The following is a 14,068-nucleotide window of genomic DNA, read 5'->3' as shown; positions in this document are numbered from 1 at the left end:
CGAAAACTAAAACTAGATCCATGCCTATCACCATGTACTAAAATAAAATCTAAATGGATCAAAGATCTCAATATTAAAACAGAAATACTAAACCTATTAGAAGACAAATTAGGTAAAAGCCTTGAAGACATAGGGGTAGGCAGAGAATTCATGAATAGGACTAAAACCGCATGGGAAATACTTCTTAGAGTCAATAATTGGGATCACCTCTTATTAAAAAGTTTCTGCACATCAAAATAAATCTCCAACATAGTGAAAAGAAACCCCACACACTGGGAAAAATTTTTAATTAACTGCCCCTCAGACAAAGGTCTTCTGTCTAAAACATATAAAGAATTAAAAACAGACCCCCAAATTCAAAGACCCAATTCAAAAGTAGGTATCTGAGATGAATAAACAATTTTCAGATGAAGAAATACAAACAGCAAATAAATATATTAAATAATGTCCATCATCATTAGTCATTAGAGAAATGCAAATTAAAACCCCACTGAGATTTCATCTCACTCCTGAAAGAATGGCCAAGATCAAGAAAACGATCAACAACAAATGCTGGAGAGGCTTTGAGGAAAAAGGAACTCTCCTGCACTTTTGGTAGGAGTGTAGACTAGTGCAACCATTGTGGAGGTCATTCTGGAGATTTCTCAGAAGGCAGGGACTGGAAGCCCCATTAGACCCAGCTATACCACTTCTAGGCAAATTCCCAGAGGAACTGAAAGCATCATACCACCATGATATATGTGCACCCATGTTTATAGCAGCACAATTTCTAATACCCAGATCTTGGAAACAACCTAAGTGTCCATCAACTGAAGAATGAATAAAAAATTTGTGGTATTTTTATACAATGGAGTACTACTCAGCTATAAAGAATGATCACATTGAGATATTTATAAATAAATGGAAGCAGCTTGAGACCATACTCACAAGTGAAATAAATCAAACTCACATGTACAAATACCAAATACTTTCCCTAGTGTAAGAAATGAAACGAATACACAAAATTATGTGGTAATCCTGATTCCCAATTCTAGTGGTTGATTGATTGTGTCAACTTGAGACAGTTAGAAGCTAACTAAATGGGTTTAACAATTCTACACCCAAGGATGTAGATGAAGACCCACCCTAGGGTGAGTTATCACCTCAAGGTATAAAAGGAGAGGAGGAAGGACAAATCTATGCCATTCTTGGGAGAAGCTCCAGTCTTCGCCTTTAGTTTGGACCTCGCCTCCTGGCTTCCAGTACAGACTCTTCAGCTTCCCAGCATAGACTCTTCAGCTTTTCATCACAGAGCCTTCGGCCTTCTGTCATGGACCCATCAGCCTGCTGGTGTGGACTTGCACAAGACACTAGGGTGAACTCCAGAGATCTTGGATTGAACCCTTTGGCATCCAGTGCATAGACACCCTCTGAACACTCCATCATCGGACTCTGTGACTGACTATCGTAAGCCAATCTTGTTGTTTCTGTATATTCTGGGTTATATCTGTTCTCTCTAGTAAAACCCTGACCGATACAGATTTTGGTACTGGGAGTGGTCCTAGAGAAACAGAATTATAACAATGGCATTCTTTAATGGTGTTAGAGCTTCCTGGAGTTGGCTCTACAATTTGGTGAGACCTGAAGACACCAACGTCTCTGCTTCTACTTCTGTGGAATATACTGATAATCCTTGGCATGAACTGTTTAAACTAATACATCTCATAGATCCATTTGATTATCCTAATTCACCAATTGTGAGATGTCAAAAATTTAGTGACTCTGTACAAAACAATTTTGAATATCTTTGGCACAGTAGACAATATAATGATGCTGGATGGCTGGTCTTAGCCCCTTTGGACAAACTAATGAATGAAAAATCACATCTCCAGAAACAGATAAGAAATTTAAAAGTTTCTCAGTATGTCATGAGTGAAAATCTCCTCTCCTTTAGCCGCAAGGCTGAGATTGCAGAAACCCAGACACAGTCCCTCATAATTCAATTGGCTGAACTACAATGTAAATTTAATGCTCAGCCTCGAAGGGTATCAGAGGCAAAGGTGAGGGCATTGGTTGGAAAAGAGTGGGATCCCATGAATTGGGATGGAGATGTATGGGAGGATTCTGAGGAAATAGAAGACACTGAATTTCTGGATGCTAATGAAGTTATTTTGCCTGAGGGAGAGATTTCCTCACCTGAAATGGCAGAGGTGTCACCACCTCCACAGGCTGCTGTGTTGGAATCTCCTAGCATACTTGGGGAAGCTAATGCTATGTTGACTAAAAGGGATTATGCTGCTGCTCCTCAGGACCCACCCTTAATACCCGTTTTTGCCTCCAGGCCAATAACCAGGCTCAAATCACAGAAAGCGCCTAAAGGAGAGATACATACTGTGACCCATGAAGAGATTCACTATACTCCCAAAGAGCTTCTTGAGTTTTCCAACTCTTATAGGCAGAGGCCTGATAAGCAAGCATGGGTCTGGATTTTACGAGTGTGGGATAATGGTGGCAAAAACATACATCTGGATCAGGCTGAATTTGTTGATATGGGCCCATTAAGTAGGGATTCTGAATTTAATGTCATAGCTCGTGGAGTGAAGAAAGGTGTTAATAGTTTATTTGGATGGTGGGCAGAGATATGGATCAAAAGATGGCCCACTGTGACTGAGTTAGAGATGCCTGATATTCCATGGTTTACTATTGATGAGGGGATTCAGAGACTCTGGGTAATGGGAATGCTGGAGTGGATCTGTCAAGTTAAACCTAATCCCCCACATAGGGATGATCCAGAAAACATACCCTTCACCAGCACTTTGAGAAACAGATTTGTGAGGGGAGAACCAACATCCCTGAATGGCCCTGTTATTGCTCTTCTTTGCATGCCAGATCTTACAGTGCAGACTGCAATTACTCAATTAGGACATTTAAGGGCAATGGGCTTGATTGGGTCCCGGAGTGGCAGAGGTCAAGTGACTGCACTTAATCACCAAAAGCAGGATCCACGTACTTACCGCAATGGACAACAAAGGCAGAACAATAACCAGAATAATCTAACACGTGCAGACCTCTGACGTTGGCTGATTAGCCATGGCGTTCCTAGAAGTAAAATAGATAGGAAGCCTACAAAATTTTTACTAGATTTATATAATCGAAAAAATTTATGGGCAAATGAACAGAACCTTACATCAAATCATGCTAACAGGGAATCATGGCCCCTCAACCAGTTCCCAGATTTGAGCCAGTTTACAGACCCAGAACCCCTCGAATGATGGGGAGGCCAGGTCCCCTTGGAGAAGGACTCTGATGCACCAAAAATTTACACTGTTAATCTTTCTCCCATCCTTCCCCAGAGGGACCTAAGGCCTTTTGCTCGAGTGACTGTCCACTGGAGGAAGGGGAATGATCAGACATTTCGGGGATTACTAGACACTGGTTCTGAACTAACACTGATTCCAGGGGATCCAAAATGTCATTGTGGCCCTCCTGTTAGAGTAGGGGCCTATGGAGGCCAGGTGATTGATGGAGTTCTAGCAAAGGTCTGACTTACAGTGGGTCCAATAGGTCCTCGGATTCACCCTGTAGTTATTTCCCCTGTTCCAGAATATATAATTGGGATTGATGTACTTAGTACCAGGCAGAATCCTCACATTGGTTCCCTAACCTGTAATGTGAGGACTATCATCATTGGGAAGGCCAAATGGAAGCCACTAGAATTGCCTTTGCCTGGTAAAATGGTAAACCAGAAACAGTAATGCATTCCTGGAGGGATCCAAGAGATTACTGCCACCATCAAGGACTTAAAGGATGCAGGGGTGGTGGTGCCCACCACATCTCCATTCAATTCCCCCATTTGGCCTGTGCAGAAGACAGACAGGTCTTGGAGAATGACCGTGGATTACCGTAAACTGAATCAGGTGGTGACTCCAATTGCAGCTGCAGTACCAGATGTGGTTTCCTTGCTTGAGCTGATTAACACATCTCCTGGTACTTGGTATGCAGCTATCGATTTGGCAAATGCCTTTTTCTCCATACCTATCCATAAGGATCATCAGAAACAATTTTCTTTTAGCTGGCAAGGCCAGCAATATACCTTCACAGTCTTACCTCAGGGGTATATTAACTCGCCAGCCCTATGTCATAATTTGGTTCGAAGGGATCTTGATCGCTTTTCTCTGCCACAGGATATCACACTGGTCCATTACATTGATGATGTTATGCTGATTGGGCCTAGTGAGCAGGAGGTAGCAACTGCACTGGATTCATTAGTAAGGCATTTGAGAGCCAGAGGATGGGAAATAAATCCAACAAAAATTCAAGGTTCTTCTACTTCAGTGAAATTTCTAGGAGTCCAGTGGTGTGGAGCACGTAGATATCCCTTCTAAGGTAGAAGATAAATTGTTGCATCTGGCTTCTACAACTAAAAAGGAGGCACAACGCTTAGTGGGCCTATTTGGATTTTGGAGGCAACACATTCCTCATTTAGGTGTTTTACTCCGCCCCATTTACCGAGTGACTCAGAAAGCTGCTCATTTTGAGTGGGGCTCAGAACAGGAAAAGGCTTTGCAACAAGTCAAGGCTGCTGTACAGGCTGCCCTTCCACTGGGGCCATATGATCCCACAGATCCAATGGTGCTCGAGGTATCAGTAACAAACAAAGATGCTGTTTGGAGTCTCTGGCAGGCCCCCATTGGTGAATTACAGCGGAGGCCTTTAGGATTTTGGAGTAAGGCTCTGCCATCTTCTGCAGACAACTACTCTCCCTTTGAAAAACAGCTGTTGGCCTGCTACTGGGCCCTAGTGGAAACTGAACGCTTGACTATGGGACACCAGGTCACCATGCAACCTGAGTTGCCTATCATGGCCTGGATATTATCTGGCCCACCAAGTCATAAAGTTGGACGTGCCCAGCAACAGTCTATTATTAAATGGAAGTGGTATATCGAGCCAGAGCAGGCCCGGAAGGTACAAGTAAATTACATGAGAAAGTTGCCCAAATACCTATGGCTCCTATAACCCGCTATATTGCCTTCAGTTTCCCAGCATGCACCTATAGCCTTGTGGGGTGAACTATATGATCAGTTATCAGAGGACAAGAAGACTAGGGCCTGGTTTATGGATGGCTCTGCACATTTTGCTGGCACCACCCGCAAGTGGACAGCTGCAGCATTACAGCCCCTTTCTGGGACATCCTTAAAAGATAGTGGTGACTTTTATCTACTTTTGAAGACCTACAGTGTCTCCAATGTTTTGGTTTTGTCGGTTTTATTCTTTACTGTTTTGTTCAATTGTATTATAGCTAATGATATAGGCAATTCTATTAGAGATAGCGGGAGGCATTATGGTAACCATTGTTGATCACCTTGTATTATGTTTTTACATTATCTATTATGTCCACCCTTTTGACTTGACTGATTCTGTTCTGTTATGTCACATTTGGTTTTACTCTCTTCCAAAAAACTAATAAGAACCGTGGGAGCAATGAAACCCAAAATGTGTAATAGTCATGGTACAAAAGAGAGGAAAAGAAAGTGCTCCAAACTATATAACTGCATGTATATTTAAGTGTATAAGATAGAAAATGATATCACAGAGTTTTATTGGATCAATGAACAGAACTGTTTGCAGTATCATTGATGGAATGTCCACTTTACAAGCTTTAATTTTGTGACTTGAACAACTATTTTTAAGATGACAATATGTAATCCATTAACTAGTGATTTCCTACTGTTCATTTTTTTTCTGTAAATCTGTATAACTTGTACCATTTCTCTGCTTTTTTTTTTCCTTTTCTCCTTAAATAAAATTTTAAAAAAAAGATAGTGGTGAAGGGAAATCATCACAGTGGGCAGAACTTTGAGCAGTGCACTTGGTAGTACATTTTGCATGGAAAAACAAATGGCCAGATGTGAGACTGTACACTGATTCATGGGCTGTAGCCAATGGTCTAGCCGGATGGTCAGGAACTTGGAAGGAACGTAATTGGAAAATTGGTGACAAAGATATTTGGGGAAGAGGTATGTGGATAGATCTCTCTATATGGGCAAAGGATATGAAAATATTTATTTCCCATGTAAATGCTCACCAAAAGGCCTAACATCAGCAGAAGACAACTTTAATAATCAAGTGGATAAGATGGCTCGTTCTCTGGACAGTAGCCAACCTCCTTCTTCAGCCACTCCAGTCATTGCCCAATGGGCCCATGAACAGAGTGGCCATGGTGGCAGGGATGGAGGGCATGCATGGGCTCAGCAACATGGACTGCCACTGACCAAGGCTGATCTGGCTACAGCCACTGCTGAATGCCCAGCATGCCAGCAGCAGAGGCCAACACTGAGTCCCCGATATGGCAGCATTCCCCAAGGTGATCAACCTGCAACTTGGTGGCAGGTTGATTATATTGGACCACTTCCATCATGGAAGGGACTGCACTTTTTCCTTACTGGCATAGATACCTATTCTGGATATGGCTTTGCCTTTGCTGCACGTAATGCTTCTGCCAAGACTACCATCCGTGGACTCACGGAAGGCCTTATCCACCATCATGGAATTCCACATAGCATTGCCTCTGACCAAGGAACACATTTCACAGCTAAAGAAGTGAGACAGTGGGCATATGCTCATGGAATTTCCTGGTCCTACCATGTCCCTCACCATCCAGAAACAGCTGGATTGATAGAAAGATGGAATGGCCTTTTGAAGACACAGTTACAATGCCAGCTAGGTGGCAATAGTTTGCAAGGCTGGGGTAAAGTACTTCAACAGGGTGTATATCAATGTCCATTATATGGCACTGTGTCTCCCATAGCCAGGATTCATGGGTCCAGGAATCAAGGGGTGGAAGAAGGAATGGTGCCACTCACCATCACCCCTAGTGATCCACTAGCAAAAATTTTGCTTCCTGTTCCCATGACTTCATGTTCTGCTGTTTGGTTCCAGAATGGAGAAGGCTTTTACCAGGAAGCACGACAATGGTACCATTGAACTGGAAGCTAAGACTTCCCCCTGGTCATTTTGGTCTCCTCTTGCATCTGAGGAAACAAGCTAAAAAGGGAGTCATGGTGTTGGCAGGGGTGACTGACCCAGACTACCAAGGGGAAGTTGGACTACTACTCCACAATGGAGGAAAGGAAGAATATACATGGAGTGCAGGAGATTCCTTAGGGCGCGGTTTAGTATTACCATGCCCGGTCATTAAGGTTAATGGAAAATTACAGCAACCTAATCCAGATAAAGTGACAAGTGGTCCAGAACCTTCAGGAATGAAAGTGTGGGTCACTCCACTGGGGAAAGAACCCAGACCTGCTGAGGTGCTTGATGAAGGCCAAGGAAATACAGAATGGATAGTGGAAGAAGGAAGTTCTAAATACCAGCTACATCCTCGTGATCAGTTACAGAAAAGGGGATTATGATTACTACTTCTCCCCAAATACAGTTTCAATGTAACATAATGTTAGACATAATGCTGTGTTTTGGGAATTGTTAAACTTGTGTTATAATGTTAAGCTTAAGAACTGATAGGAGTAAGCATCAACCAAAGAAAAGTTACATTGTGTATTTTGGTAGGGGAATTATTGTGTTTCTGTTTGTACGAAGGGCAGTCATGACATGTTAGGTGCAATTATATGCATGTTTGTGTATCTGGAACTAGTTTAAAGAAATGTGTCTGGTTGCCAAATTGACAAGGGGTGGATTCTAATGGTTGATTGATTGTGTCAACTTGAGACAGTTAGAAGCTAACTAAATGGGTTTAACAATTCTACACCCAAGGATGTAGATGAAGACCCACCCTAGGGTGAGTTATCACCTCAAGGTATAAAAGGAGAGGAGAAAGGACAAATCTGTGCCATTCTTGGGAGAAGCTCCAGTCTTCGCCTTTAATTTGGACCTCGCCTCCTGGCTTCCAGAACAGACTCTTCAGCTTCCCAGCATAGACTCTTCAGCTTTTCATCACAGAGCCTTCGGCCTTCTGTCACGGACCCATCAGCCTGCTGGTGTGGATTTGCACAAGACACTAGGGCGAACTCCAGAGATCTTGGATTGAACCCTTCGGCCTCCAGTGCATAGACACCCTCTGCACACTCCATCATCGAACTCTGTGACTGACTATCGTAAGCCAATCTTGTTGTTTCTGTATATTCCAGGTTATATCTGTTCTCTCTAGTAAAACCCTGACCAATAAACCAATCATATTGGTTTGAAGCCATATTATGTTTTCACTCATCAATTACAATGATTTTAACCTGTGTTGTTCGATTTTAGTATCTATGATAGTGAGAATAACTATTTTGAAGAAAACAACACATCATAAAAACTAGTGCTGATTTAATAACATCTTGTTTTGAAGTCCCATTAAGCTGTTGCACATCTGTTTCCACTGGTTTTAACATGTTGTACCTTACTATATTTTACTATATGCGATAATATAAACAAAAATTTTGTAGGCAAAGACATAATATAGAAACCATTGTTCATTTTCTGTTAGCTGGTTCTAAATACCCTGCAATTCTTTCATTCTCTTGAATGGCTGCACACTGTCTTGATATGCTTGATGCTATAGCATATGAAGTTATACTCAAATAATTGAAGGAAAGAGGCACTATGGTGACTACTATTATGTTAGATTATCTGGTGGTGAAACACAGTGATACTTAAATTGTTCAGTTCTGACCTGTGTTGCTCTTTTACAATGTCCTCTTTTATCTCAGTCTCCCCTCTTTTTTAAAATTAATCCATTTTTCTTATTTTTTAATTAAGAGAAAACAATTAAAAATAGTGGGATGTATTATAGTAAATTTTTTTCCCTATTAACCTGATTTGAACCCCAGTATTGCTCCCCTCATTTTTTTCTATCTGATTTTACTATATTCTATTTTGTTTGATAGTGTCAAGTTTGAGGGGATAGGCACCACTTTGAAGGCAATAAGATTTACTATGATGCCATTATGGTTTGACTATTATATTCTTTTGAAATCCTGTAAGGTCTCCAGTATAGGTTTTATTGATCTTGTTCTGTACTGTTTTGGTCAATTCTATTATCCCTGATGATATAGGCAACTCTTTTTAAAAATAGCAAGAGGCACAATGATAACCATTTTTGATTACCTGGTATTCTATTTTTGCATCATGTACTATGCCCACCCTTTTGTTCTAACTGACTGTGTTTTGTTTAGTCACGTTTGGTTTTATTCTCTTCAAAAAAAAGTAATAAGAACTATGAGAGTAACAAACCCAAAAAATGTAATTATTATTGTAAAAAAGAGAGGAAAGGAAGGTGGTCTAAGGTATATAACTGCATGTATGTTTGAGTGTGTAGGATGGAAAACCATATTACTGAGCTTTTGTTGGATCATTGAACAGAACTGTCTGCAATCTCACTGTATGAATGTCCACTTTATATGCTTTAATTGTATAACTTGGACAATTTTTTCTAAGATGACAATATGTAACCTATTAACTAGTGATTTCTTACTCTATATTTTTTCTTGAAATTCTGTATTACTTGTATCCTTTTACTGCTTTGTTTTTTATTTCCTTTCTTTTTTCTCTTTAAATAAAAAAAGCCCTATCAAACTTGCTCAGCAATACTACTCCTTTTCTTTAATCAACACATTTTACCGTATCTACTGGTGGATTGTGTATGAGTTGCCGTATCTTTTCAAACTTTCCTTCGCTAGTGTCCATTCTCTATTATTCACTTTAACACTGATTTCCATTCAAGCTTGACTAAGATGTTTTAGAACTACATTTTTCCTCTGAAACATTCTTTTCTTCCTTTACTTTACCCCCTTCTGCTTTGTAATTGCATTAATCAACTTTTCCAGGGCTGAAACCCACAAATTGAAGAAGAGAATTAAATTGGCAGAGGATTCATTCCAAGTTCACTTGACTTCAAGATAGAAACACAATGACAGAACAAAATCCTTTATTACATGGCAGGTAGGGAACAGTGACAGAGATAAAGGAGAAAGGAATGATACATGAACCCTAAGGACACACCTATATTATCAGTCCAGCCATACTCAGAAATGTGCACTGCTTTGCAACCATGCAAATGAGAAGTTTTGTTTTGTAAGAAAAGTGCTGGTAATATCAATGAATAACAAAGTGATAAAAGGTACACCTAATGGATAGTTCAAAACCAGCCAAATATTTTATGAATGGCTTTTTTACAAATGCAAGTATGAAAGTACGAAATATCCCTGAAGATTAGGCATAAAATTCTAGACCCAATCCTATGCGTTGCAATTTACTGATAGAGTTTTAGATTTATAAACAGAACAGAAGCACCTACTATCTGATTTGAGCACCCATGGATACCTCCCATAGTTCAGTCGTCTCTCTTACTCAAGGCTCAGAATCATTTCTCATTTTTGTCTACAGAATGCCAGATCTTGATGCAATGGCTCTGTATTTTTTAGTATTCTTCTTTTCTATTTTAAATCTTTAGCCATGTTGCTACAAGTGTTATCAGCTTTTCCTCACTGTGACAAAATGCTAACATAATGGACTTAACAAAGAGAATTAAATTTGCTCAGTTTCATTGAGTACTCTGATGGCTTCATTATTTTTAAGCCTTGGAAAGTGGAGAAACATTGTGGTAGAAGGGGATAACGGAAAAAAAATTCTTCACCTCATAGAAACTGGGAAATCAGGAACTGGGAAAAAGAATGACAGAGACATACCCAGGGACCTACTTCCTGCAAAGGCACTGCCTAATTTTCCTTGATCTTCACATGATTCCATAAAATTCTATTCTCTTTAGTTTAGGCTTAATCCACTGATTAATTAAAACCCTCATTATTCAATCACACTCCAAATATCTATCAGCTAGGGAGCATTCAATATAATGAGACTTAGGAGCAGTTTCTTTGGACTGTACCATGCCATTCCATCCATCAGCCTCCCCAAAAGTTTGATATCCATTGTGTTACACTAAATGAATTTATCCCATCTCTAAAACCTGTATCAAAAGTCTTCACTCTCCACAACTGCTCTCTGGAAGTTCAAGACAGAAGAAGAAACACAAGCAGAGCAGCACTCTTATCATGTCAGCTTCCTGCTCTACCAGCACCCAATTTCAAACAAACAAACAAAAAACTAAAATACCCAGCAGCAGGGTGTATAGCTCAATACCAAGATCATGGGTTCAAATCACACTACTACAAAGAATAAGAAAAAGAGACAAGTATGAAGCCTGTTCTAAGACTCCAAACTGTTGTTTGTGATGAATGAGTATAATATACAAAATGATATTTCTACATCCTCAAAATATAATGGCACAGGGTATTCATTCTGATACCAGATATACAGAAGAGTGAAATATGGGAATAAAGCCAAAGGGAGACCCAGAATTATGAACATTAAATTCTGTAGCTCTGTGTCAAATATCCATGGCACGCAGTGGCAGACTGTGAGTTCTAGTTGGTTCCAGAAGCTCCACTCAGATGTCCTTAGTGTTCAAAGCTCTCATGACTTCTCTGATGGAACAGACCCACTCATTGAATGTGACTTTCCTTTGAAGACATTCTTCAGCCTTGGAATCTTCATCTTCCTGGTGTCTATACTATATCTTCAGTATTCTTCCCAAAGCTTGTGATAGGCAAGTTCCTGAGATCCCCTTGCCCTTTGATTCTGTGTGAATACTGTACTTGGTTTCTTTTTAATGCCTCTAATATGTTCTTTGGCCAATACATTACACATACTCCTTTTCTCTCAATATTTTTAATTCTCTTTAATATTTTCATAACTGGCATGTTTGTTTTTGCTCCTCATTTTGCACATACCTCTGGATCCGAGAAGCAAACAAAACCGATATTACATCCTTAATATATGTGTGGCTTAACATTTTACACCTTTAAGATTGATTAATCTGTTACCCTTAAACTCAGTTCCCACAGCTTCAGCACATGAAGAAAATGGAGAGAACTTCTGTCCCATAAATGCACATGTTTGAAAAATAATAATGAGGAATCAACAGAAAGTGCATCAAGAAAATAGGAGACTTTAGGTAGAAAATCCCATGTCACTTTCAGTAACAGTAAGAGAACAAAGGGTAACCACAGAAGAGATAGGAACCTCACATTGATAGGAGGGCTACACAGTACAAGATTCACTCTAGAAAAGAGAACCATTGCAAGGTTTTAAGGAAAATGATGGTTTTTACTTTACTATTTAATTTAAAAATAAGTTCTGTATTGTTTTTAGGTATCCATGAAGCTTTCTTTTTAATTTCTACTTTTTATTTCAGCATGAATTTTTGCAAAATCATTAACTAGCTACCTGAATTAGTTACTTTTTTAATCCCTGGGAAAATACGTGGCATTTGTAAGTTGAAGCAGGAGAAGTTTATCTGGGCTTGTGTTTTTATACCATTTGCTCTATGAATGGTTGCCTGACTCCATGGTACACAGGTCTTTGTGCAGATGTTATTCATCTTAGTTTAACCAGCAAACAGAGAAAGAGACAAACAAGAACAACTATGCATACTCCTTTATTTCACTTTGGGGGACCACCTGCTTCAGCCAGGCCCTGCTCCCACAGCACATTAAATTTTGAATTCATCAATGGACACTGAACAAGGATAGTGCCCATAATCCATTTACTTCTCAGAGCCATACCTCTGAACATATCAGCATTGTGGGTAATGTTTAAAGTCTAAACATACAGTACTAGTTAGAGTTTGTAAGAGGAGAAAACACTGGAATGAATTCGACTATGCTTAAGCAAACTCAACTCAGAAATTAGAAGGCAACACTAAAGTAGCATCTATTGTTTGTAGAACTCTGAAAAATGGTCTTCATTACACGGATTAGAACTCAAATTTCTGAGTATATGTCAGACTTATTCTTTTTCAGGATATTTCTCTGTCTATTCCTCTTAAGAATATTAAGGTTTCTTCACTAGCAGAGGCTAGAAGTGAGAGGCTAGAAGATAAAGAAAATAAAAAGAAAGGTAAAATGCATTTGAATTTGAGTTTATGATGCATCTGACATTAATCTGTATTGCTTGGCTAGGACAATACTTTACTATTGAATTTCAAGTTTTGTATTCATTTATTCATAAACTAGCTGCATTGATAGCACCAAATCTTTGTCTAGCTAGTTCTTAGAGGTACATGAAGTACATGATGAGATTTTGTCTTTCAAAGTAAAAGACATTAGGTAGGCAGCTACAGCTAGCATGAGAACTGCAGAAAACAGAGTAAAAAAGAAAAGGAATACGCAGTAAACATATCCTGCAATGGCACAGTGTGCACACTTCTGCCAAGGATCCTCATTTCTTGTCCTCATTTTATTCCTCCTGGAAGAATCCAAAGCATATCTAGGAACTCTTACCAACATCTGTCACATCTATTGTCTTGGAAAAAACTAATAAAATGTGCCTTTTATTTTATCCTTCCTATGAAAGATTTAATAAAGAATACTTTCATTCATTTTTATTGAAAATTAATAAACATTTTACTATTATTAATTGAATAGGGAAAATTGGAACACTTTACTCATTAAATTTATTCTTAAAATGATGTGGCAACCTGAGATTAATAAACTTAAGTATCAAATAGTCTATATTTCTAAAGTCAAATGAGATTTTTCCTGATAAATTTTCAAATGATTTATTATTTGCAAATAAACTCAACCAGCAAATTGTAATGTGATGCTTATTTGAGATTTACTTTTCAGTTTATGTGGCCTATTAGTTTTACTGCACTTTTGGAGAAGAAAAGAGTCACTTCACTGCACCTGCATTTAGTCCTGGTTTTGTTAAAAATGTGGTAATTGAGGAATTCCTTTGATTATATTTTAATAAGAGGAACTAATTGCCGAATTCCCTGAGTAACTTACCATGACTGTGTTGTATGTGGTGGTCACATGACCCAGCAGTAGCTCTTCATGGTGATAACTGGGCCACCTGGGATTTATCTTTCACAAAATTTGAGAAATAACTCAAATTCTGCAGCAAATATTAGGAGACGGACTGACTTAGTTACTTTTCACTTTCAATGCTGAGACAGAATACCTGACGCCCAACACGAAAGAAGGAAAGGTTTATATCTTACAGTTCTTAGTGGTTTCAGCCCATACTCAGT

At 39.2% G+C, this 14,068-nt stretch overlaps 1 protein-coding gene across 1 annotated transcript; it reads left to right on the top strand.

Moving 5' to 3' along the window:
• The first annotated feature begins 1,562 nt into the window (after positions 1 to 1,562).
• Positions 1,563 to 7,391, top strand: LOC134471127 (uncharacterized). The gene is given in 8 exon segments (XM_063229101.1): positions 1,563 to 2,985; positions 3,259 to 4,345; positions 4,347 to 4,918; positions 4,921 to 4,994; positions 4,996 to 5,182; positions 5,799 to 6,070; positions 6,073 to 6,904; positions 6,907 to 7,391. Coding segments are annotated over 8 exon segments (4,932 nt in total).
• Positions 7,392 to 14,068: the final 6,677 nt, after the last annotated feature.

The sequence above is a fragment of the Cavia porcellus genome, unplaced genomic scaffold (assembly GCF_034190915.1).
Source record: "Cavia porcellus strain 051 isolate PalLab524CR breed Dunkin Hartley unplaced genomic scaffold, mCavPor4.1 scaffold_17, whole genome shotgun sequence".
Taxonomy (NCBI): Eukaryota; Metazoa; Chordata; class Mammalia; order Rodentia; family Caviidae; genus Cavia; species Cavia porcellus.
The sequence above is the reverse complement of the archived record's forward strand: the minus strand, read 5'-3'. Positions and strand labels throughout refer to the sequence as shown.